The following is a 27,624-nucleotide window of genomic DNA, read 5'->3' on the forward strand; positions in this document are numbered from 1 at the left end:
TGGCCAAGACATTTCGAGCTATCATTTGCTTCTGAATTCACATTTCATATGATTATATAATCTCCTCTATGTACATAATTGCGACATCTAGTAGTTGCTTGGATTTCAGATCCTTATGTGAGATGAATATCAAAAAGTAAGTGAAATTACTGCACTCTGAAGATGAACAAGCTAACGGCCAGTGAAATCAGTAAAAGAGGCAGTGGCATTAGAGTTTGATGATGTAGTCTCAGTAGATTCAGATATGTTTCTGAACCTCCTTTCAGAACCGATCACTGCAGTCCTAATGGGGCGTTGCTGCGCTGATGAGCCCTCGCTTGAAAGCATGACAACTACCTCAGACATGGTTGGCCTATCAGAAGGTTGTGACTGAGTGCATATCAAAGCAATTTCTAGGATTTTCTTCATATCTTCGGTTCTGTAATCGTTGGGGTCCAGAGTCGCATCCACCAACTTTAAATGCATGTCATTTTCATAAAGCTTCCATGCCTATCGTAAAAGTGACATTGAAAAGCAGGCAAAGGAAATAGTGAATGAGAAGGACCAGGTTGAAGAAACAAAGCAAATTGACCGGTTAACTGATTAATCAGGAGTAGAAATTTACCTGTTCAAGAAGATACTCACTGACTGGCTCAATGGTCATGTCGCTGCTCCGTCTGCCACTGATTATTTCAAGGACGACTACACCAAAGCTGTAAGTATCAACTTTCTCAGAAAGATGTCCATGAATTGCATATTCTGGTGCTGTGTAGCCCCTGTTGCATTATAGTTCCTCATATCAGGAAGAATTAATGACTTCAAGCTATATGATCCAGAGTTAACTTAATACAAACTTTTCAGACTTCTATTTGTGCTCATAGTGGAACACTACAAAGTGAAAATCACTATCTATGGGATATTACTTGGTTCATAATCATGTTCTGATTAGAAAAGTAGACCTCTAAATGAAATGAAATTAAGAGAAACTAATCTGAGGCCAAGAAATCACAGAGTTTTTGGACATCACTATTTTCTAAACTCAGGAATAGCAGATATAGCAAGTATTAAAAGCTACTACACAGAGACACATCAAAAGGCTTCAGCCGATTAGACCACATGCATGATCAGCCTTTTTAACGAAATTAAAGTAGGAGTGAACAATTTGTTTGACATACAAGGTACCGGCAAATTTAGTGCTCAAATGACTCCGATCTTCAGGCATAAGCCTTGCCAATCCAAAATCACAAATTTTTGGCTGAAAATCATCATCCAGGAGGATATTGCTGGGCTTTATATCTCGATGAATAATAGAAACATGGTATTGGTCATGTAGATAGGCTAGACCTCTAGCTGTTCCAAATATTATATCAAAACGTTGCTTCCAGTTGAGATACCCCTTTTTATCACCTGTGTGAAGAATCAGAAAAAGAAACTGTCAATACATTTTGTAATGATCACATTCATTGTAGTATTGGATCGACAACCCTTGACTTGAGCACATATGATAATGATGGAACTCAATCAAAAGATTTATATGAAGGAGAAAAATATGAGAGGAGCATCATCAAAAGGTTGAGGGAGCAGGCTGAGACATGAATTTTGGTGAAGTATAGAAGAAATATGTGTTTTGATTTTAGGTAATTGAAGTCAACTTCTTAGAAGTCAGACTTCCATACTTCTGCATAACTGTTAAAATCAATGACTATTTTTTACATTTCCAATAAAAAGACAATATTTGAGAGAATAACCAACTTCTGATTATTATTCTTGAACCGAGGCACCTTTTGATCAAGCTCTAAGAAAGAGAAATTCTCAATTAGGAGTTTATCTACTGGCTTCTGGCTCCTTCTGAATTTTACTTTCTGATGGTGTAAAAGAGAAGTATATGTTGAAGCTCTAATTAATCAACCATGCCATCATCTTTTAGAAAGCAGAGATAAGGTTTACCATATAAGTATCTGTCCAGGCTTCCGTTTGCCATGTATTCATGAACAAGGAGTAGCTCTGGTCCTTTGCTAGCACATCCAAGTAAGCGAATGAGGTTTCGGTGATGAACATTACTAATAAGCTTAGCTTCACTCTCGAAATTTGCCTTTGCTCTACCAGAAGTTATGTTTAGCTTTTTGACAGCAACAATAGTTCCATTTTTCAGAGCACCCTGAAGTGGTATGAAGACAAAAAAAGGAAAATCTCTGCATTAATTTACTAGTAATTAAGGAAGTGGTGAACAATTTATGACAAATGGTGAGAAGATCAAATGATGAAGTTTATAACGTAGAACAAGTCAAAGTTAGCGACCTTGGTAGTAAATTTAATCAATCCTCAGTTAGATCATCCTAATTGATAATGGTCTGATGAATTTTCTAGTAAACAGAAGCTGCATACATACTATACCTTGTAGACCTCACCAAAACCTCCTTCTCCGAGCTTAGATTCTTCGCTAAAATTGTTTGTTGCAGTTTTAAGAACATTAAAATTGTATGTTACAGGACCTTGCAGCTCAGTTGCACCCAATATGTTACCTGGTAGATCAGGTAATATGTCAAATTACTAAGTTATAACAAAGAACAAAATACAAGATGATATTAAAATGCCATATCTTTATAGCAACTTCTTATCTAGTAATTGCCAGTATTGTCTGCTAAAAGCATTTGGAAGATGACTAATTCAAAAAAGAACCGCCTGGATGAATGTTGTTCTAAAGATGGTGGTTCAAACAAAAGCTACAACATAAAGCCCACAGGTACATGTGAATATCTTGCAATTCTAACCAGAACACCTTTTTGAGCTGCCTTCGGTTTTCTGTGCAATCGATACCATAAATACAAAGCAAGTGCAACCATAAGAAGGCCTGCACCTCCAACCACTCCACCGATGATAGCCTTCTTCTTGCTTGATTTTCCTGCAAGGTTGCAACATCAGTATCTCACCAATTTCACAGAAGTTTTCAATGCAAATAAAATTGTAATAAAGCATCTATGGTACATATTGAGGACACGTAAAAAATGAACTGCCGGCTTCTTTTTTTCTTACAGTGATTCACTATCTTAAGGTAGCAGATAAGGGAGTGAATTGAAGACTGCGATTTAACATTTTGATTACAAGAAAGAGAAAAGGACAGAAAATCTCCATTTTCATAAAAACGTATTGTTTGTCAAAAAGTTAAAAAGTAGAAAATGTTCAATTAAGAAATCCTGAAGGACATACACGAAGGACAAAAGATATCTTACCGCCTCGAAGGAAAGGTGTGATATTGGTTGTCTGGTTATCTGGGAAAAAGGAAGTCTGTGAGTACCTAAGAAAACAGCCTGCATCAATCGCTCTGCCATCTGCATTGGGTAAACAGCCCTGTATGTTGCCGTACGCCACAGTCAAGCAATCTTCACAACCACTTTCGCTGATTGTTTGAGCACACTGTGCCACCCCATAAACGCTAACATCAGGACTCACTTGCCTCTTAGATGCTGCAAAGTAACCATTAATCCTCGGCGTTGCAAGTTGAAGATCCTTCAGCAGGGCTTGTGCCTCTGCTCCGAATATGGTTGCCTGTGATGCAGTTCGATTGCTGCATATCTGAACGTTTCCTGGAAGAGTATTCTGATCATAGAAGTTGTTGCTTTCGTACCTTTACAAAAAGAAAGTTCACATCATATTTGATCAATGAATAATCCTAAAAGAAAAATAAAAAATTGGAACAGAACAGGTTATCATATCAAGTATAACTGCAAGTTTTAGTGATTTGGCTCATCAAAATTTCTTAAAATGATGGAACTTACTTTTGTCATAATCTTTTCCACATCATAAAAATCGAGGTTGAGCTGCCATAACAAATATAAAGTATAAATTCACAAACATATTTCACTTTTACATTCCATAATCCCATTTTTTTCCTTCATTCATCGTGGATAATTTGCAAAAACCAGTAGTGACGCATGAAAGTCAACTTACTGCTCCACACGGGCAAAGTTATCTTCAAAAAACCAAGCCACAAGAAAGTGGAAGTTAAAACTTAGTGCTCCAATAAGTGAAGCAACTATTAAGGATAGCTAACAACCCCACCATCATTGTACGACGCAGATATTACAGAATAGCAGCCAAGTATAACGCACGCACATGATGAGGAATCTAAATTAACTATCATTTTGTGCAAACAACAATATCACTTCTAACCAACTCCTAATCAATATAATTTCAGACCATCTTCCACCTAATTTCTGCTCTTAAATTCTTTTTTTTTTTTTTGGTTGTTCATGTTCTTCTGTCTTAATCTACACTCAAAAGAAAATCTGTAAATTTAAAGGAGTCTATCCATTAATATTGCACCTAATTTTTTAGCAAAATTTTTCAGCCGGGCTCCTGTATCGCTTCTAAGAAATGGTTTTGAAACATAGGACTTTCGCCTTTTTTTCACATAAAAGCGTTTACGAGATAAAAAGATAATTAAAGAAAGTGGCTGAAAAATCATTTTGCGGAAAAATCTCCAGTTTAATAGAGCTAATTTATTTCTCTCTTAGAACAAAACAAGAGTTCCATCGTCACCATCTCCCCCCAAAACATAAATTGAACAAGAAAAGGATTACGTACCTGAGGAAGCAGCCATCATATATGACACGAGCGCCATTTGCAGCAGAACAATTCCGAATCTGGGCTACTGCAGCATTGAAACAGGCAACACAATCTGCCGAGGAAACATAATCCCTGCACTGAACCATGGCATAAACGGGGTCAGATGACCTGGACTGCTGTGCTGTAGCAAAGAGCTTGTTCTGTTGGGATAACTGGTTTCTGAGATCAGCAAAGGTGGCATTGAGATTGTTGAAGAAGTTCCTAGTATTCGTAGCATTATACTGACTGCACCCTCGATTCAGTAAATTGATTTGCGGGTCTGAAGTTGCTGGTTTCAAGAAGATTGATACTGCAACAAGAATCATCAGCACAGCCAAGTTCCAAAATGTTGCTCCCATGGTTGTCCTGATTTTCTTCGAACTGTCAAATATTAGTGTACGGTGCAGAATTGAGGGATTAGTATGACATGGTGGCAGAGCTGATGATGGAATGATATGGATTTCTGGGACCGAAAAAGCTAAATAATTGCAAGTGGCAAGAGCCACAAGAAGCCTGTCAGCTTATCTTATGTATTGTCTGCTAGGAAAATATATAAATTGGGTAGAGCTTGCTACATATTTGATGAGGAGCTCTGGCTGGCATGGACAAAAGAAAAAATTTTACTAATAGGTCCTTGAAAGTTATCATGCTTACAATTGAATCTCTACTTGTCATGTATTGTACTGGTTTCTTTTATCTATTTGTCTACTTGAATGATGAATCTCCACCTGTTAGCTTAAGGTCAACTATATAAGCCGATTTTAACTTTTGTGAAGTTAAATCTTTGATGGGATCTCCTTAATTTTAACATAATACCTTTTTTAAGTTATTGTAAATAAAAATGAACTCATTATCAAAAGATACTGAGACAACAGTTTTTTTTTTTTTTTGGGATTAAGATCCCTACAATTGTCGTATCAATGGCACCATATAATTGACGACTATTCAATTTGAATTTAGATGTAATAATCTAATTTTGGAATGCAAAGTTCAAAAAGTGTCACAATTTATTGTGGTTTATGCATATACTTATTATCATGGTGCCGTATATTGTGACAGTGTCTATATCGTGCAATTCACTCAAATTCCACTAAAACATTTTAGTAATCTTATCAATTCGTTTGGTAATTTTCACGAATCCCTTTACTTGAGCAACTCTAGAAAAGTTAAAACAAACAAATTCATCACCCCTTGTGTTTCCAAGCCTAATCTTGGTACAAAAATTCTTAAACACGTGCATTATCACACATGAGGGAAGCCAATACGTATTAGTCTACTGGAGACAAGAAAGACAACAATGTCATAAATAGAAACAGAAAAGATTAATAAGCTAAACGGACATTGGAAAAACCAAATAGAGTCGTGAGAAGATTAACAAGGTGCAAAAAGCCAAAAACTTATAAGCTCCAAGAAGCCAAGGATAAATGCTGCTCAAAGAAAATAGCCAACGCTTCTCATAATTATTTAGACCAGCTGACATGAGAACGAAATCGTCTAGTCGATTATGGCAATAAATGGACAAACATTTGATATTTTTAGCAGGCAAATGAGAAAGTAAATGGGCTAGAACGGAACACTGATAACAAACGTGTCCACGTTTTATCATAATTAAGTATGATAATCTGTCATAATTTTTTTAAAAGTTAGTACTTTCATGTGATTCTTTACCTGGAGTGATTTTTCACAGGATTTTTTGTAATATGGAGTGCTAATTAAGATGTCGTCTGTGGATATCTCAGTCATCTCGACTAAGAAAACATATCGATTAACTTGTCTCAGAGGATATCTCGGTCCAATTGCTCTGTGCCAAGAAGAGGATCTCTGTGCCAAGAACTCACCTCGGAATGACCCATCTATCCGTAATATCAAAAGTCTCGACTCGTCACTATGATATGACTGGTAATTGATATGATTGATGTGATAGTCCACCACCCAATAATTCAGTCCTACTACTGACATCGCAGCCATGTCTTATCCGACGAGGTTAGATTACCAATAAACCTCATCATTTCACTGCCTATCTCCTCTAACATAACTATCAATACCTTGCTCACTTGAGAGGTATGTAATTTAACTCACTCAATACAACTCCCGACAATTTTTGATTTAAATATCGGAGTAAAATCTGGGGATTTAGCTCCGGCCATTTCTCATTTTACAAGATTTGATCTCATCTCAACCTCTGTTTTGAAACTCGGACCGGACCGCCCGGTCGAACCGGTCGAACCGGGAACCGGCCAGGTAGCCGGTCCGAGTCTTATTTAAAAACCGGAAATTTAAAATCCGGTCAAAGCAGGTCAAAAACCGGGTTTGACCGAAAAAAATCGGTTTTTCCGGTTCAACAGTAATTTTTTTTTTAAAAAAATCAAACTTTATAATATTATGTTTTGACCCCCTAAATTGTTAAAACTTATCGATATACCTCAAATATTTGATACTTTATAAATATTGTCCTAAAATTTGATGTTATTTTTCAATTAAACTCATAATTTTAATTCTAAACTTGTTAATATTTATTAAATAATATAAATTGCTACTTAATTGTTCTAATTTCTTTATATTTTCTTGTTAAATATATTTGAAACATCAAATATATATGAATATACCTTTATTAATATCAATATATTATTAGATATTATAAATATAATATTTTAATTTTTAAATAATTTTTATTTATGTCGTCATCCGGTTCGACCCCTATCGACCTCCGATCGAACCCATTGACCCCTGACCTCTGACCTTGGCCGAGTCGCTATCCGGTCCGGTTCTGAAAACATAGATCTCAACTCGTTAGTTGTCGCTTGTACATGGTCCAATATTCTTGTTATGATAAAACTCAAATGATTCAAAACTGAGTTAGCAGCCAATAGAATGGTTCTTGCGATCTAATTGAATGTTAAGGTGAGTGTTTTCCTTAATTGAACGTTCAAAAGAGCTTAGACTATGGAGCACCTAAGCTTTTGCTTTCTAAAATTCGAGATATTATTAAAAAGTTGTATGAATCCTTTGACTATTATTGATGAATGACCCCTTTTAAAGCAAATTCAGAATTACGTGAAGAACAACTGGTGACCTGCTCATGCATTTTCATTTGCTAATCTTGGAAAGAGAAAACAATTCAACTGATTATTATAATGAAGCACAGAGAGTCAATAAGAATCAGGTAAAGGGTGTAACGAAGCACAAAAACGTCATGGGAATATGAGCTTCGGACTTTGGAGAAACCAATGATGCAGCAGGAAACAGAGCCGGGTGCAGAAAGCCAAAATTGAATTCTAGCAAGAAGCAGCAAAAGTCAAAACTGAAAAATTAGCCACAGGTCCACATATGGGATAGGGGCATGAAACTTATCAATATGATCAATTTTTGCAATAAATGGACATACTTTGAAGTCTTCGGGGCAGATGGTGTCTTTGCTGGGTAATGAATATAATCTACTTATGTATAGAGTTACGATTTTACGTGGTTAAGAATTTCTTTAGGGTACGTTTGGTTCCCATAGAATTGGAGTGTAGAATTGGAATTGGAGATCCAATTTCAATTCTTGTGTTTGGATACTATCTTTTCTGTAGAATTAGAATCGAATTGCAATTCCAAATCGATCGAATTCCATGGTTCCAATTCTTTGGCTGGACCAAAGAATTCCAATTCTAATTCCACGACTGAACTCCTCAATCGGGTCAACACGCGGGTCTTGTACGGGCAAAATCTCAAAAATGGGTCACCTATAAAAGTGATGGAAAAAACTCAAACCTCTCTTCTCTTTCCATTATCAATCGCCATATCTAATGCTCTGTTGGAGCATTCCTGCCGCCGCCTCCTTCACTTGTGCTACCTTCACCCATCACTAAAGGCTTGAACTGAGGCGATGAAGAAGAGAGAAGTGAGGAGTGGCGCAGGCCAACGTAAGACAGGACCTGAGTCAGCGACGACGTGCCTCTGATGATCTGAACGAAGATCTGGAAGAAGAAAGCCAGCCAGTTTAATAGTGCTCTCCAAACTTGTATAGTCTTTTTTCCCATCATGCCTATCATTAGTTACTTAGTCCATCATGTCTATATTTAATTTGTTTTCTAACATGTTCAAATATTATAATTGATAAGATGAAATTGCAAAAAAAAGTTGTGAATCCTTTTGGAAAGTGTGTTTTTTTTTTTAGTGTTTATATAAAATTTTACTGTAATTTACAATAAAAGTAGTAGAAAAACTTGTGCATTTTTAGTGTTTGGAAAAATTAAAAACTTTCCTTTTTTATTTTTTATTTTCTTTCTTGTTTTTCCTTCATCTCCTTCCTCCTCCCTCCTCACTATTGCCTCCCACCGCTGCCACTCTCTGGTGGGTGTTTTTTTTTTTATGTTTTTGGTTGTGTATTTTAAAAATTTTGAATTGTTTTTTGAGACTACAGTAGACAAAATTGTTTAAAAAAAAAACTTGTCTAGTAAAATCCTCCTAAAAAAACACACTTATTATATGATATAGAATTTACTTGGGATGGAAAACGTATTGCTAGCTAGCACAATAGTACTAGTCAACCACTAGTTTTTGAGCTTCTAGATTTTTTCTTTTTACTTCAATTATTGTCAATTGCTGTTGGCGCAATAGCGGACGGAATTTCTGTAATACCGAGCACTATAATCCAAAATACAGGAACTGCATTCTTTAATTCTCTCATTAAGTCAATGATCAATAATTCAGTTTCTTAGCAGCCAATTTGCCCAATCAAAAAGAGTAATTAATTAGCAAGCGTTTTATACTTGATCAGTAATTTTTGTTAAGATAATGAGCAGAAAGTTTGGAAGCTTTTGCAGTGGATCTTTAGCCAACCCCACTAAGCCCACTTCTGAAGTTAAGTTTTCAACGCAGCTATAATAATAGCTTCCACTATCACTTAAAGTTTCTTAAAAAATGGTGAAAACTACCCAAGTCAAATTTCCCAGTTCACGCGTTAAAATTTGCAAATGGAAAAAGAAAATTGAATTACAAGAGAAGATGAAATGCCCAGATCAAACGTTAAAATTTCTGGAGTATGAATGGAGTTGTAAATGACGGAAAAATGAATCTGGGAATGGGAATGCGACGAAGTAGGTAAAAAAAAAAATCAGAGATGACTGGGTGGATATTCATTATGTCAAGCATCAGAGATGGGTTCACTCTGAAAAAGAAAATTAAATTTAAAAAAGGTGATAGACTATTTTACTTTACTAAAAAGACCCAATAGTCAAATATACATCTTTAAAATCCAATGGATTAATCCTTTCATTCTCTTGAAACTAGGAAAAACCTATAGAATTTTTTTATACTACCATACCATATGTCAGCATTTTTTTTCTTTCCTTTTTCTGGCTTTGTATTTGAATAATGCCCCGGTCATTATTTCGCACAGTTTTTGCATTGAGATATGAACAGAAAAATGTGGTTTAAATAGTGGCATCCACTATAAGCACCAATATATAGTAACTAATTAATAGTTCCAGCCTCCCATGAAGAAGTTTGCAGTGGTCATTCAGGCAATGGAGAATTTGAAGGAATGAAATCATGTGTTCTTATCTTGACTAGAATGAATAAACAAGTAGAACTGTGGAAGTTACAATTTATATGTTACAATGGTACTGGTCTTTTAAGTTTTAAGTTCAACTTTTTTCTTTTGTTAAAATTGATTTCCTTCTTCACAGTGTTCAACAAGGTCATAAATCAAGAGAAAAGAAAACAAAAGGTCATCAGCCAGAAATTGCAGATAAATTTTCCACTAATACGATCAGCAACTATGAGATCGTGTTTCCATCGCACGATATTTGTCTTTCTTTTTTCCCTTTTATGGGTTCGTAAATTTGAATATTTCACATCAACAACTGAAGAAGGATGAAATTAGCAAGGGTTTGGCCGACAAATGGGAATAGAATTCAACCAATCCAAATTATATAATTGAAGTTCTCATGCCATGATATCAGAAGCTTTAACAAGATTCTTATCACATGGTTCTGCAACAGAAAAGATTTGCTGTGATTTTATGAAGGATTAATCTCGTTATTAATCCAGTGGTGAATGGGGATTTATTATATAATATAATTTGACCAGTTATCTCATTTAAACACGGACTGGACCGGAGACCAATTTGTTGGGGTATCAGGCTAATTATTTGAAAAAGAAAAGATCAACAATTTAATAGAAAATAATATCTAACACGAACGATGAACAACACACAAGAATTAACGTGGTTCGGCTTAATCACCAAGCCTACATCCACGGAGAGAAAAACTTGTTCTTACTATGAGAGAAAAATACCACAAGATTACAACTTGATTCCCAAGCCCCAACTCTTGTATAACCCTCTCACCTACTAAGAACTCTCTCACTCCTTTCTTGTGTATCTTTGTAGTATGCCAACCCACCTATTTATAGGGAACATTACTGCCGAAAAAACCAAATAACAATTGGAAATCAATACTATTTCCTAAACTCATATAGAGTAGAAAATAGTATCTAGCTAAATAGGAATTTACTTGACTACTACTTCAAGTAACTAAATCCAATTAGGAAACTAGTTACTTCCACACAAAATAGGAATTTTACCTAAAAGAAATTAAGCCAATTTCCTAACAAATCTCCAACTTGGCAAAATTTCTTTTAGCAAACACAGCAAACCATCCAAAAAACTCCATTTGCCTTTTCCCACCAAGTACCTTGGTGCCTAGCTACACACCTGAATCAATACGGTCTTGTTTTCAATTGATTCAATCGGCAAATGAACGTGTGTAGCTAACCGAGTCCAACATCTAGTTGACTCGCGAGAGGGGCCTCAATTCACCCTCTCCCATAGCAGGATTTTTCCTCTCACCACCATTTGTAATTTGAGAGCATTTTTGGATCCCCTGCCGCTCCCAATTCATTGAGGTATTCAAATGGTACAGATTACCATACTTCTTCCCCATCAACAAGACCGTCTCGCCATGTGTGATTTTTAAAACTCCACCTGCAGCGGAAAAATGGTAACCCTCGGAGTCTAACTGGCTCAAAGAAATTAGATTCCTTCGTAATTTTGGGACATAAGCCACACCACCCAAAGAACGAATCTCTCCATTCAATATTTTGATTTTCACCACTCCAACACCTTTGACTTGACAAGTAGATCCATCACCCAAGGACATAAAACCTGCCTTCTTTCTTTGGAGAGTATCAAAATAGTCTAACCTGGAGCAAACATGTGAAACACATCCAGAATCTAAAATCCAACCATCACGAGAAGAAGTATTATTACCTTTGGAGATTGTGAGAATATCTCCACCCGATGCATATCCAGCAACATTATCATAGTCATTCTCATCATTTTTCCTTCGATGAGGGCAATATTTTTTGATATGGCCAAACTCATGACAACCAAAGCACTGGATTCCACCCTTTCCCTTGGCCTTTGAACCACCTGCCTTAGATTCACCGTCAAATTGTTTTCCTCTTTTATTCTCACCTCGAGCAATTAACGCAGCTTCTTGTATCACATCCTGGTTTGCCTTCCTTTGTTTTTCATGATCCAACAAAGAAGACTGCACATTCTCGAACTCTAAAGTGTCCTTCCCATACAACAGGGTTGTCACGACACTTTCGTAAGAATCAGAGACTGAGGTAAGAAGTAAAAGGGCCTTATCTTCTTCCTCAATATCTACGCCTACCTTTTGGAGTTGATCCAAAATTCCGTTGAACGTATTCATGTGATCCATGAGGCTGCCACCCTCCACCATCTTTAGTGCATAAAGTTGCCGTTTTAGATGCAACTTATTGGATAAGCTTTTAGCCAGATAAAGTTTTTCCAATTTTTTTCAGAGGTCTGCTGCAGAATCTTCCTCATCTATCACATTATTTATGATGTTGTCCGTCACATAGAGCCGAATCGTGCTCGCACACCTTGCGTCCAACTCTTCAAACTCATCATCATTCATGCTCTCAGGCTTCTTGTTCTTTCCATTCAACGCTTTTGCCAAACCTTGTTGAACTAGAACATCCTTCACTCTTCTTTGCCAAAGAGTGAAACTTGTAGTTCCATTAAACGGTTGAATTGGAAACTGTATAGTTCCAAACCCCATGGTATACCACCACCCACTCAATTTCAAATAATTAACCAAAATCCCAACGGAGCTCTGATACCACTTGTTGGGGTATCAGGCTAATTATTTGAAAAAGAAAAGATCAACAATTTAATAGAAAATAATATCTAACACGAACGATGAACAACACACAAGAATTAACGTGGTTCGGCTTAATCACCAAGCCTACATCCACGGAGAGAAAAACTTGTTCTTACTATGAGAGAAAAATACCACAAGATTACAACTTGATTCCCAAGCCCCAACTCTTGTATAACCCTCTCACCTACTAAAAACTCTCTCACTCCTTTCTTGTGTATCTTTGTAGTATGCCAACCCACCTATTTATAGGGAACATTACTGCCGAAAAAACCAAATAACAATTGAAAATCAATACTATTTCCTAAACTCATATAGAGTAGAAAATAGTATCTAGCTAAATAGGAATTTACTTGACTACTACTTCAAGTAACTAAATCCAATTAGGAAACTAGTTACTTCCACACAAAATAGGAATTTTACCTAAAAGAAATTAAGCCAATTTCCTAACACAATTCAATACCAAAATGCAGATACTGTCACTTATGACCGATTTTTAGAGGCAACCAGACCACTAATATTCTAGTAGAATTCAATTTTGGCCTACTATACATCATTGTATTCCCTGATGTTGGTCTGGATTCACAATTTTTTTCCTCTACACACTTAATTGCAGCTGCATTAAGTCAAGACCAGCACATTAATTAGCAATTATATAATTCAGTTCGACCTCTGACTAAAAACATTCGGTCTGGAACTCAATTCAAACGCTTCATGGAGTGGTTTAAATTGGTCCAAATGGAGGGTTTTCAATCCACTTCAATTGGACATGACTATCCTACGTACATTGTGTATAAGAAGAAAAATATCTATGTATCCTGTCCCATCAAATGTGGAATATTTTTAATCTTGATTAGCTGTTGAATTGCTGTTAATTGTAATGTTGACGAGTTGGCTGATCCGAAACTTGTAGCGTTAAATGTAATCTATCGTACTAGAAAACTAGGTTGCTTTGATTGCAGTCTAAAATCATGATTTACCTCCCGCTTAGGTATGTACTAATGTGAATACCTGTGCTGCGCACGGTACTTACGTTATTAAAAGAAATTAAAAAAGAGGGTAAATTTGAAAAAAGTTAAAAAAATATATACCAACATAATTAAAATTTAAGATTTGTCTAACAATAGTTCAAAGTATGACAAAATATGTAGATCATTCAAGAATTGTATTTTTGCGGAAGATAGATATTAAAATAATAATAGAAATTTATATTAGAAAATGAATGATATATTGATAGAAATAAATGTAATTGCATATTTTATTTGATTTCAAAATCAAATACTTACAAACATTATGCATTCAATTTGATAATCTTCTATAAATGTGTGAACATTTTTTACACCAATCAACTTTTAGTATGAAAATTAATATTGGTGGTTTAATTAATTCTATTGAATTTCATGGAGTTCGTACTACAAAAAAATGTTCAGCGAGACTTGTGTGAGGACTTGCAAAATTTCTTTCTTTTATATTATTTTATTTGAATTCTTCGAATGCATTTTCATTACTTTACTTTCTTATAAGTATTTTTCAGAGATTTTTATAAGTAAGTACAGTTTAAAAATCATTTTTTCTAGTATAAGTTCGTTTATGTGACATTAGTAGTGTATATTGGATGTAGAACCCGCTAGTATGTTAAGTACGATACATTTTGACAAATGAGTGAACGTTGCATAAAGGGATATTATTTTTTTCCCAAGGTGGTAGGAGATAATTAGAGACTAGCTAGATAAAATGAATCATTGGTAGACCAAAGGATGAGAATGAACTTTAAAGAGCCAAGTGTCTCTACACTATTGGAGGGTGGATTTTGACCAAACTTATTTAACTTTCCTAAATTCCAATTTTGACCCAATTTTCTTCCATTTTAAGCTTCCCTTGGCAGGCCCTCTTGAGGAGAAAAACAAGAGAGAAAGCCTTCACCTTGTCTTTCAATTTCTTGCTCAAATCTTGAAGTCTAACAATTAGTTTTGTAAACCACTCCATAAAAGTGCTAGTCAAGGTAGTTTCCAAGGTAGTTGTGGAGTAAATTTGGGAGGAAAAAGTCTAAACTACCATCTTTCTTAAGATTTCAAGGTATCTTGCTTAAGAATCTCTCTTTATTCTTACTAATGGCAAATTATTGGCTTGTAGTTGTTGAATATGTTGCTTTGTGGAAGATTTTATGGTTTGAGGTAGGGTTATAGTAAATTTCAGATTTATTGGTGATTTTTCTGCCCTCATATGATGATTAATGGTTGGCTATGATCTACTAACTTTGACATGTGAGAAATCTAATGTTTAAGTCCTAAGTTATTTTACCTAAAAAAATGTCCAGCTTGTGTTTGAAAATTTCAAATTTAGGGTTTCTAATTTGGCTTTGTTTGTGGTTGATTTTGGAGCTCTCATTTGGTGAGATATGAAGGGTATTATGGCCCTAATCAAGGGTGTTTGATAGCTTGTGAATTGTGGGTGCAATTGTGGTTGAATGGAGAAGTGATTGGTATTGATGTGTGGTTGGAAAAGTAAAGAAAAAATAAAGGGGAGGTGCTGTCAAAATTTTCACAGGAACTCCTGTGCAGTCTCGGGAAATCTATTATAACTTGATTTAGAAAAGTTGGAATTGAATTCTGTTTGTTGTGTTTGAAACTAGATTCATAGGGCTATAAACCATAAAAATTTCAGACCCTGTTTCTGTCTGTGTGATTTATGGTGATTTTTCAAAATTGACTGAAATTGCATATCTGTTCTGTCTTTTACTGGATGAAATAGCAATTTGAGGCTCAGATTTGACTGACTTGTGGTCTGAATTTTATAAATATGTCTTCTGAGAAATTGTACCCCTTTGAGTCTATTTTCTGACGGTATAAATTTTATCAATTTTGGACTTAAGAATCTTGATATATGATTTTTCAAATAGTGTTGTGCAAAACTGAAAAAAAATCTATTTTTCTACGATTGTTCTTATTTTCAATTTCCACTTTAAGTTCGGAGTTGGTAAATCATTTTAGTATGATGTTGAGTGGAAGTAAGGTTTGAATGAGAGGACATGGAGTCTTAGAAACCTTCATTTCTTCATGCATTTGGGCTTGGTATCACTAGCCTTGTAATATAATGTGTGATCACAGGACTCGAGTGAGTTCATGGGGACGAATCAAGGAAAGTGAAGTGTTGCCATTGATGGTGAGTATACCACTCCCTCCTTTGTTGCTTAAATTGGTTTATTTGTGCTTGAAATCTGTGATTGGAATGACTGTGAACTTTGTTTATTCTGAATGAGACGAGAGTGTACTTTATCACACTCGTTCTCTTGCCTATGTAACTGATTACTGTGTAAATTTGAATCCGTTATCTGCGCTTGATCTGATGTCGTTTGGAGGTTTTCTGGCAAGGTATAGCTGTTGTGCTAGCTTGTTGTGTTGTCCAGCACCATCAGGGACAAAATCCTGAACCGAGGCTCCCTGATAAAATATAACCGTTGTGCTAGCTTGTTGTGTTGTCCAGCACCACCAGAGATAAAATCTTTGACTTGGGGCTAAGGTATACCCTGAATTTCTGGTATACTCGAATATTACCACCCACTGTTACTGTTGAGATGTTCGGCCCCAGTAAGGGGAATGTTTGGTAGACGAAATTTGGTATAAAGTGGGGTCTACGGACATGTTTATTCAATATACGTTGACGGAGAGTCCACAAGTTTGGATCAAGTACTACAATAGAAATTTTGGCTCTTGAGAGCCACTTGTATCCTTTCCATTTGAGGTGTTTGTTCATTTCCTGATATGTTGGCTATATGTGCCTTGAAAGTGAAATGCCATGATTCGTGACTACTTGTATTTTGGTACCTCATTGAACGTAGGCTTACCCCCTTCCAGTTATCTTTATTTTTCCTTACAAGGAACAACACTTTTGGACCGTGATATTGAAGAAAGGGTCGAGCTAGTATAAACGTTCTCTTGATAAGCTCTTTTGTCATCAAAACCCTAATTTGTCTTTTAATAAAGTATCACGTTTTGATTTGTAAAGTTTTCAATGTATGTGTATAAGTGTTTAACCATGTATATTAAGTGTATTCGTTTGAGATGGTATCTTTGGATTCGTTGAGATACTATTTGCAACCATTGGACGAGCGGACGAGCGCGACGTTTGAACAATGAAAGAAAAATTTCTGGCAGGAACTGTTCATCTAATCCGGCCGTGTATCCGGCCAGTTCTTGGCCGGATATTTGGCTGGATTAGTAGAGGATTTTGAAAATTTTGGGTTGCTCACTGCCTCGAATCAGGCCAGAAATCCGGCCAGATCTTAGCCAGATTGTGATGTGACCGCTTTCCGTTTGCGTTTTCATTTTCATTTTCGTTTCCATTGAGGCGTTTAATCGAAGTACCATTGTACCTTACGGTTTAGAAATCATGTTTTCGACTTAGTAGTTTTCGATTGGTTGTTTTCTTGGGGTTCGATTGTGCGCTATGTAGGGTTTTTGTGATTTGACTCCGTAGTTCCAACGAGAGTTGGGCAGGCGGTCCGTCGAACCCTTTGGTTCGCCTTAGGGGAAGGTGGGACTGTCACAACTTGCATTTCTTAGAAGTGAACCTACTGTGAACCTTTTTAAAATATTTCAATGGAATCGCTATGGTGTAAGATTCGTTTTGTAATCAGTTGTTTTCTTCTTTGTAATCTTGCAAGTTTTGAATTAAAATGCCATTGAAATCAATGATGGAACCATTAATGGAACCAATGGAGGCTAATGGGAGCCATAGCTTCCCCCAGGTTTTAAAAATTTTAATTCATATTATGTAAATATTTGTGTAAAACAAAGTTGGCCCTCCTAATTTTTTACAATTTTAGTTTTTATTATGAGAATATATATGTGTGTGTGTGTGTATATGTGTGCATGTGAATTAATTACATTTGAATTAATTTTTTTTCTTAAAAAAGTTATTTATTTTTAACATCCCTTTATAATTAAAGTTAATAATTGATATTTTTAGATGTCATATATTTAAATATATAAAAATTATTTCAAAATAAAATACTTACAAACATTATGCATTCGGTTTGATAATTTTGTGCAACGATGCAAACATTTTTTTACATCAATTAACTTTTAGTATAAAAATCAATATTGGTGGTTTAATTAATTCTGTTGAATTTTGTGGAGTTCATGCTACAAAAAAAAATGTTCAATGAAACTTGTATTTCTTGGAAGAAAACTTGCTAAATCTTTTTAAAATATTTCAGTTGAATCACTATGGTGTAATATTCGTTTTGTGATCAGTTGTTTTCTCTTTTGTAATCTTACATCTTTAGAATTAAGATACCATTAAAATCAATGATGGAACCAATGGGGGTTCATGGGGGCCATAGTTGCCCTCCCCCCAAGTTTTAAAAATTTTAATTCATATTGTGTAAATATTTATGTAAAACAAAGTTGGCCTTTCTAATTTTTTATAATTTTAGTTTATATTATAAGAATATATATATATGTGTGTGTGTGTATATGTGTGCGTATGTGTGTGAATTAACTACCTTTGAATTAATTTTTTATTTAAAAAATTATTTATTTTTTACATCCCTTTTTAATAAAAATTAATACTTGATATTTTTAGATGTCATATATTTAAATAGATGAAAATTATTTTAATAACACATAAAAATAATTATGTTAGGAAAAATTTTAGTCCCTCTAGAAAAAAAATTTTAGTTTCGTCGCTGATTGAAATACTTGTAAGTGAGATTCATTCATGGTGAGAGTATGATATATAGTCTTTTTTCATTGTATTTTATTTGTGCGATGACAAATGAAAATGGGTAAAATAAGTTAGTGATCATCAGTTTTTGTGAATGATCATGAGAGTAAAATACATTATGACAATAAAATACGTAGAATTGTGAAAATTGTAATTCAAATAGTTTTCTAAATTTTGGATATGTGATTTTCATAGTTGCGAGTTTGTTAAATTAATAGTTAGTTATTGCTATCAGTCATGTGGTAAGTGTGAGTATTCCTATTAGTGATATGGTAAGTGTCAGTAATAAATGAATTTACAAATATCATTTTGCAAGGGTGGTTATTATCTGTTAGTTAAAATTTAGGAGTTTTAATTTTGTGGGTTAATGGGTCACGTAAATTGAAGAGTGAAAAGGGATAGGGAAAAGATAAGGATTATTAAATTAAAATAAATCCAAAATTATAATAAAAAGGGATTCAGATTTCTGATGCCTGTGGATACAAATATAGATAGTATATAAATCTAAACACTCCTCCTCCTCTCTAACTGCCCCCATGTCCTTTTTTTTTTCTTTTAATTTTTTGTGTTTACAATAAAGTCTTTTTTAGCCTCTTAGTGTTTCCTAATAAAAGTTTCTTTCTTCCTGGGAAGGGAGGTCAATTGGTCTCCTTTGATCTCCCTCCGTCTCATGTCTAGTGAGAGATTTAGTAATTAGTCTGTTTCTTTTTATTAGATCTACATATCTTTTCGAATTTGGTTGTCGGATCTTAGATTTCTTAGATTTATCTTGTCAGATCTTACCTTAATATCTGAACTTAAATCAGTTCATTAGTTGATCTGAGAGAAGCAAGCAATATAGTTAGAAGCATACACAGATGATTTTGAGGTTATAAATATTTTATCTTTTGAGTTTTTTGGAGTTTCAATATAATATTCTATTGATTTTCTAGATCCATAAACTCGTCAAATCTATCTAGTTGTATCTGTATATGGATCTATTTGTTTGTATCTGTGTATGGTTGATGTAATTTCTGTCATTAGTACACATTAGTACAGAGTGAAATGATATTTTTTAATCCAAAAAAAAAAAGATGTATGTACAGTGTATATATTTTCTCAAGAAAATACTGTAAAGGCTAATGCGAGACAGCAGCAAAATGGAGTTGCAGTTGAGCTTCGAGAGCCCAACAAGATGGATTAATCCTTAGCCTGATCCAGTGATTTGTAGGATACATCACATAAGGACATGATGCTCAAGACATTTCTCACTTCTCCCAAAGTTTCCACTTCTGAAGGCCCATTTACTGATCACCTTCCCACCCACACCCATGACTTAAAATTGGCTCAGTTTAAACTCCAGTTTTTTTTTTTCACTCCTCTAACTTTCTTCTTGTGTAAATACCGTATTTTTGTAATTGCTTGTACTAAATATATTTTTTACTTCAATTTCTGTTAATGATACTAATATGTGTTCCTCACCTAATTTCCATGGCACATGTTATTCTCATTCCTTCAGTTTTTCATTTTTCCCAGCAATTAGTTGTATGATTGGCAACTTCTGTACACTTTTTTTCTGTTTTAGGGCAAAACTTTTCTTCTCTATGATTAAGTTCTTCAACATTTTAGTTGTTACATTATTTACCAGTGTATATGATAGCCTAACTCCAGTAGGAGTGCTGTCAAATCAATCTTGTTCCTTTCTCATTCATCAGCTCTCTCCGTCTTTTGTTTTTTTTTTTTTTTTTTGTTTTAGTTCTTTTTACAACAAAAATTTAACAGGACTACAGGAGTGACATTTCATATAGTGAACAAAAGTGAGAATGCACAATCTATAATCTAAATACTACTAGATTATCGGTACAAACTCTTGACACTGTCCACCCAAATTACATCAAGTTGTTAACCATAAGTTAAGGACAAAAAGAAGAGAAAGAAATCTAACAGTAGTTCAATACATCAATCTGATCACTGGATGGCATATCAGTCGTGATCTTGAGGCCCCGGTAAAAGGTCTAACTGCAGAAACAGTAGCTGCAGATCATCAATCTGAATAATCCTGTATGCTGAAAATCATGAAACAAATGATCACCAAGCCAAAAGTGGCTAATAAAAGCTCTACCCCAGAACTTGCGGCTTTGCCAATTTATGTCTCACTGTACAGAAAAACTGAAAATAGCAAAGCAATAAAGCCATTTGCTGTCATGCACACTTTTCAAAGTCTAAGAGTGAGATCAGGTGCAAAATGATCCTCTTCCAGTGGTGGATTGAGCTCTGCAAAATCCAGGCCTGAACTTCCAGTTACTATAAAACTTTGAGGAGAGTTTCCAGGATCAGCTACCTGTCGAAAACTACCAGGCCATAACAGCTCTGGATCATCCTCCATGTATATAGGCTGAGCCATGTATGGCTGTTCAAATCGTGCACTGGTTCCAAAATCAGGTGGCCTTCCTGCTCCAGCTATTGCAAAGGCGTGGTGAACTGAAGAATGTGCTTTTATTCCTAAGGACCTGAATGAAGATCCATGCAAAGGCAGGGATGCCAAGCTGGCATATCTATCTGAGAATATTCCCATTCTCATTGCTCGTTTTGCCAATGTCCTCTCTCTCTTATGTGCATTTTGGTGACCACCAAGTGCCTGTGAGCTGTAGAATTTTCTTTGGCAGAAGTTGCATGGAAAAACTCGTGGGGTGGCAGCCACTTTGGTTTGGTTTGCGGGTTCATTGCTACTTTCACTTGTGCTGGAAACTGAAAATCCTTTTGATTCCTGGCAAGCTAATTCATTGGTACTTGATTTGAAGTTGAGAGATAAGTCGAGTAATAAATATTCTGAACCTAGTTCAGTTGTCACATCTGTAAGTTGAGAAGATTCTGACAAAATGCTCTTGCGGGGATCCATGAAGTGTTCTTGCACTGATATGTTGGATGCTACCTGGCTGCTAATATCAGAACTGTTTTCATAAGAGGCCTCCTTTTCAAGATCAAACTTCAGATGTTCCATGATGAGGAAGCTATTTGGAGCAAAATCTATACTCTGAATTTCTGATCACCAGATTGAAACATAATAGTCAATGTTGCCATATATGCCCTATTGATCTCATGGTCTGCATTCAGGGAAAAAGTTAAGAGAGTCAAAGATCAAAATCATACGTGCATAAAATTTCAGGCAAAGGCTAAACACAAAAGAAGTAGAAAGTACTCTGACAAAAAAAAAAAAAAAAATACTACTGGTATCCTTTGTCAGAAGAAATGACAACACATTCCCATTTCAACTACCAAAAAGAGATACTCTGCTATATAATCAAGGCTGCAAATAGTATAACAGTAAACAGCCATTAGAAGATTCAGAATACTGGGAATCTTATGTGTGGAATGATGGAAACCCAAGAAAAACAAACCTCAAAGCTGATATATAAACTTTCTTCTGTTATTTTTTCCAGGTACTATAAGATAACCTTCTGGCTTCTACAGGGCCAATGCCAAATTTTCTCGTCTTTATCCTGGCTCTGGCTCTGGCTTTGGATGATGGATTTGAATTGTTTTTGGTGAGGATAAGAGGGAAGATCACAAAACCAACTATTGTAACAAATCTATGAAATATGCTCTTTTCTTCCTTACCTGAAGATTATTGGAATCTTGTTTCTCAAATAATTTTCCGAGCCAAGCTAAGCAAGACACAGAAATTGACCAGTTTCAGTTACTCGATAATTGATGCATAACAAGGGAGCTACGTGTCAAGTAACAGTAATTTAATCTGAACAAACCACTTTGAAATCTAGTAAATTATGGAAAACACACACATAAGCAGACGAAGGAGTTGCATGAAAAGCTAAGTTGGCAGATGAAAATCAACTCTCTGAGAACAAAATCGCTAGCGAGTCCCCTGATTTACTGGGGACTAGTCGTCAAAGGGTTAAGTTGGGAGCTTCAGGTCCAACTCCTAATGTTCATGAGGAACTATCAACAAATTCTAACTATTTGGGAGCTTATGCATAACCCCAGCATCTGAAAAGGGGAAAAGGTTGAGGCTGCAAAGATATTTCCAGGAACAAAAGAATTACATGCAGTGAAATATCACAGTTCTCTAAAAGATTAATCCACCACCATAGATTAAAAGATATGAATCTATACACATCTTTCCAAAGCATCACAACTATGTTAATCTTAGAGATGAGAACTGCAAAATTAGTCTTCGATAAGGTAACAGCAAACAGCAGATAAAAACAAAACTCTGTACAAGATCAAGCCAATAACAGATTCAGAAATGGTTGTTTCAAACAGATATCTTACAACCAAATGAAAAACATGAAAAATAAAAAAGAAAGAAGCTGAATCATTGAGTACAGAATTATCAGGAGAACCTGAGCTGAAACTTACCAGGTAAAAGTAGTATGAAGCAGATTTCTGATTGATGAGCTCAATTCTAGTTGAACACCATTTAAGGACAAAGCAAAAGGTGTGGTCTTCTTGTGGTTCCGAAACAAATAGTTATTAAAGCCCCACTTGAGAGAAATGGAATGAAGAAAAAAAGAAATGAATGGTTGGAGAGAGAGGGAAAGGGAGGGATGGAGTTTGATGTTTTATTATAGGAAGGCAAAGGTAGAAAGAAGAGCTGGGTGCTGGGGGGGGGGGTGAGGGGTGAGGGGTGGGGGACAGTGGTGGCTTTGTCCAAGGAGTCAGGGGAAAAGGAGGTGTTGGGGAAAAATTATGATAGAAATGAAGATGACATAATACTCTTCAAACAGCCTCCATCAATCTTCCCTGTTTGTTAAAAATTTGGGCTCTGTCCAAGAACGAAACAACTGCTTACTCAACTTGTACAATACAAAGAAGCCAAAGGGTGGGATCAAAACCAAACAAAAGTACAGCTTAACTCATTAGTATTTCCCAAAGATTCTAAAACTATGTGTTGCATCCCACTTGCAAAAGCGCTGCAGATAACTACTGAGCTGAGCTGAACGCACGGGATTGGGAAGGCTTACATTTTCGGTTTGATTTTATCACTTACTTTTCTGCATGTCCATCATAACTTCTTCTACATCATATCAAGCCATGCAAAACAAGTAGGCATCACCATTTAGTTTTTATCACTTCAGCCCACAAAAATACAAAATAGGACATGTCCCTCGAGGCCTCAAAACTTACTCTACTTTGTTAGTTCACACATCACAGTTCAGCCACTTCTCTCTTGGTTTTTCTATGAGACGCATCAAATGCTGCTGCAACTTGTCCCATGTCCAAACAACATGTGTTTGGAATGGCTTTTGTATTAGGTCCATTTTTTCATTTATTATCATCTTTTTGCGTGGAAATGACAAAAATCACTAGTGACATAAATTATTATTGAGCATTTTCTTACCAAATACCAAATGTTATTGATAGTAAATTAGCAGGACTTCAGTTTGATCAGATACTACAATAATTGACTTTTGTTAGTTTCTTGCACTAACCTGCTGCCACACACCTAACAGATAGAATTATATAAAAGAATAAATAAGTGAAGGAATTCTTTTTGGAGTGATCTTGGATAGATACAAGAGAAAAAAGGAAGGAATAGGAGAGTAAAGACCGGTTCAAGTGGTTAAAAGTACCATTTTCTCTAGCAATAAAACACTCTGATTTCTCCACATCCCATTTCTCTTCTCTCTAGATTCTGAGTTGTGTACGCTTTTTTTTTTTTTTTTTTTCTTTTTTGGTAGAAGAGTTGTGTACTTTAACAATAATGTCTAACCAGAAAAAGTGGACAGGCTTACACTGTATAAACAACCTTGAATGTGATTAACTAGTGGTGATAGTGATCAAAATAGTGATGTAGAACTCTAGTTTGACCGCCTAGATTCCTTTGGAGTAGTACAAATGCAGAGAACTTACTTTCAAAATTAAGGTTAACTTTGCAGACAAAAGGATGTCTATTCGGATTAAAAAAGATTGATGATTGAAACATGTATAGGAAACTTTGCAGGAAAGTGAGTTAAAGCAAGTGGAACTCCGTGTGGCAACAAAGGAAAGTGTCACAAGTACTACCATATATTGCATTTGATATTTCGTGAATTAGATAGATTAAAGTGCTTGCTCCATTCTTGATTGAATATCTGTCTTGGACTTGTAGTGAAAGAGACCTGCAATTGTGGAGCCAAGGCTTAAAGAATTCTAGGATTAAACTGGAGAATTATAGCTAGAACTGCGTGACTTTCAAATTTAAGAAAAATTGAAGTGGGATTAATAAATGGTCGATCGAAACAAGTCAACTAGGAAGACTCAAAATTAAGGGACAGAGAGCAATTATAAGTACCAATGGAGACGCTTATGTGATTGTACTGAGAAATTGCAGTCTATACTGCCTGATACTATCTATCTTGGGACTGCAAGCAACAATGAATGAAGCCTTCCTATAGCAGTCAAAATCTCAAAAAAGATGGAAAGAAAGAAAGAAGATGAAGATGGAATGAGTTTTAGATTACTGGACGGGACATGAAAAGAAATAAAAATAAAAAAAGGGTCTTTCGACATGATAAAAATGTCCCTAAATCTTTTTCATGACACAGTTCCACTGTCCGACATTTCCAAAGTTCTCTTTTGAGTATTATTAAAGCGTGACTTGTTGAGTACTATCTCCTTTGCAATGAAAGTCAATGGCAATCTTCCAACAGTACGTAAAATGATGCGAACAGTTTACACACTGGGATTTAGAAAGCTAGTGGCCGTCCTGTCCAAAATGTACTCGAGTGTCCCACCAAAAAAGAAGAAGAACAAGAACAAGAAGAAAATATGAAGTTGAAAAAAACAAGTTTAATTCTATGAAGTTGAAATAAGCATAGTTATTAAACCAGGGCCATGGGTTGGATGGATTAGCAATTCAAATGCAACATTACGATTCAACCAACCGGTGGTTATATAACATCATAAAATAATATATTTAAATTACTAAAAACAATATATATGTTGAATTGGTGGTTGAATCAATTGTTGAACCAAAGGTTTTTCTATATTTTGCCTATTGAGCTGGCGAGTAGTTAATTGGCTAATAGGTTTTTTTTTTTTTCCTTATTTGATTCAATTACTAACCTAGTCTGTTCAAGTAATTAGTTCATCGAGTTAACCAATTAAACTGCCGAATCGGGCTGAGTTAAGAATACCACATAGCATTCATATTGTTGCTATTGAAATTTGTTCCAAGAATAATTACACAAATTGTCAAGGCAAAATTAGCCCTTTCAAATCAACCTATGACCATATTCGATTTGACATAAAATGTATAATTTTAGTATTTTTCAAAAACTATCATGACATTGAAATTTGAGTTTTTACAATAATATCAATCAATTGTTAAGGACGAACATATATCTCTTATGATACTAAAACAATCCAAAGAAATAGATGGTAGAAAACAAGATACATGTGACTTGTTAGCATGAGAAAGTAAGTTAGCATACTTGAATTTGCTCATTCCAAAACCGCCCCATGATCCACTCATGCACACATGCACATCACATACGATCAGTCAAAAACATAAGCACAAAAGAAGAAAAGTTGTTGTTGACTTCTTTTGGCTTATCCGAGTAGCATCGTTTTTTCAGATCTGCTAGCGTATTTAACCGTGTACGGCTTCCAGGTTCTGAGCCCATGTGTGGCTGTAGGAAGAAAGCTAATATTGCACATGGAAATGGAAACACCTGGGGACAGAAAGCGACTTGCCATTGGTCATTTGGTCCAGCGGTCGTCACCATCTTTGGTGATGCTGGAGGTCAGGGGTTCAATCCCTGCCTCTCACAAATTTGTCACTTTACGTGGTTGGTCTTCAGTCCCCACGGAATAGCTCGAGCGGTCCGCTCCCCCTCCTTAGGGTATGGCGACCTTCCTGACTTGTCCAGGGTTCGAGTCCCGTTGTTAATGTGCTCGGTGTCAGGGGATTGGTCGAGCCCCGTAAGGATTGATTTGGATACTCCTGTGTTGACAAAAAAAAAAAAAAAAAAAGAACAGAAAAGCTACCGGACTGTCTCGAGCGGTCCGCTCCCCCTCCTTAGGGTATGGCGACCTTCCTGACTTGTCCAGGGTTCGAGTCCTGTTGTTAATGTGCTCGGTGTCAGGGGATTGGTCGAGCCCCGTAAGGATTGATCTGGACACCCCTGTGTTGACAAAAAAAAAAAAAAAAAAAAGGGACAGAAAGCGACCGGACTGTCTAACTGTGCCAAAATTTTTAAGATTATAATTTAGAGTTAATTTCAGAAACCTCACCTGAGGTTTGTAATCGGTTTGTTTGGATAGGGTATTATTTGAAATATTATTTAAAATAATTATTATAGTACTTTTTTTTTGTGATGTGATGTATGTGAGATAAAAAGGTGATTGAGAATATAAAAAGGTGGGTTAGAAAATGTGTTTATGATACAAACAAAATATTATTTGGGATAATAAAGCTATCCTGAAATGGAAATGACATGCTGTGTATCATTGTAAGTTTTTATATGTAGAAGTATTATTGTTAAAAAATATATTGGAATGGAAGAGATTTTTCCTCATCTATCCTTACATGATCTAACTCATGATTTTTATAATAAGAATCGAAAACTGTACAAGGATGAAATACTATTAAACTAAGAATTTGAGGAAGTATAGGTACAACAAAATAATACATTTGGTTTAACAAACTAGCCGTACAACCATATATTATTTTAACGATAACTTCTGTAGCTCCTTCAACGGTATAAAAAAGCTTGAAAATAAAAATAGGGCAAAAATTAAGCAGCAAAGGGGCAAAGTATATGAGCAAACGGAAGAAGACTGATAACACAATACGAAAAGTTTAAGCATAGGAGAATCTTATAATTAATTCACCAACATCATCCAATTGAAACATTGATGTTTCGAACGTAATTACAACGTGACATTTGTAATTTTTTAAACTGACAAGAATCCAAATCGGCGGCATTGCAAAATGCAATTTCTTTCATTGGTATGGTGTAAAAATGATGCCCTGAGTAACCACAGCAAGAAGGTAGTCACGCTATGCAAAAGGGACATGTATCGAAGTTACAAATTCGACAAGCATCATACTTTGTAACAGGACACGAATGTATTTCTTTTCCCAACTTTTTCCTTCTTGAAAAGTATTTAGACTTTGAGAGTCTCGGATTGGGACATCCAGTCACATTATAGTACC

At 35.4% G+C, this 27,624-nt stretch overlaps 2 protein-coding genes across 3 annotated transcripts; both read right to left on the reverse strand.

Moving 5' to 3' along the window:
• Positions 1–5,166, reverse strand: LOC113699060 (cysteine-rich receptor-like protein kinase 2). The gene is made up of 8 exons (XM_027219116.2): positions 4,564–5,166; positions 3,210–3,604; positions 2,759–2,881; positions 2,374–2,501; positions 1,927–2,137; positions 1,155–1,386; positions 605–755; positions 1–489 (listed from the first exon to the last, which is right to left on the reverse strand). The coding sequence occupies exons 1-8, from the start codon at positions 4,941–4,943 to the stop codon at positions 172–174; spliced, it is 1,938 nt and encodes a 645-aa protein (XP_027074917.1). The 5' UTR covers positions 4,944–5,166; the 3' UTR covers positions 1–171.
• Positions 5,167–20,238: 15,072 nt separating this feature from the next.
• Positions 20,239–23,414, reverse strand: LOC113697757 (zinc finger protein 7-like). 2 transcript variants are annotated; one of them, XM_072057656.1, is made up of 3 exons: positions 22,842–23,414; positions 22,083–22,129; positions 20,239–21,568 (listed from the first exon to the last, which is right to left on the reverse strand). In XM_072057656.1, the coding sequence occupies exon 3, from the start codon at positions 21,463–21,465 to the stop codon at positions 20,680–20,682; it is 786 nt and encodes a 261-aa protein (XP_071913757.1). In that variant the 5' UTR covers positions 21,466–21,568; positions 22,083–22,129; positions 22,842–23,414; the 3' UTR covers positions 20,239–20,679. The 2 variants fall into 2 exon arrangements, with proteins under 2 accessions (XP_071913757.1, XP_027073139.1); XM_027217338.2 differs by lacking the exon at positions 22,083–22,129 and having other exon boundaries at positions 22,842–23,410.
• Positions 23,415–27,624: the final 4,210 nt, after the last annotated feature.

Source organism: Coffea arabica, chromosome 7c (assembly GCF_036785885.1).
Source record: "Coffea arabica cultivar ET-39 chromosome 7c, Coffea Arabica ET-39 HiFi, whole genome shotgun sequence".
Lineage (NCBI taxonomy): Eukaryota > Viridiplantae > Streptophyta > Magnoliopsida > Gentianales > Rubiaceae > Coffea > Coffea arabica.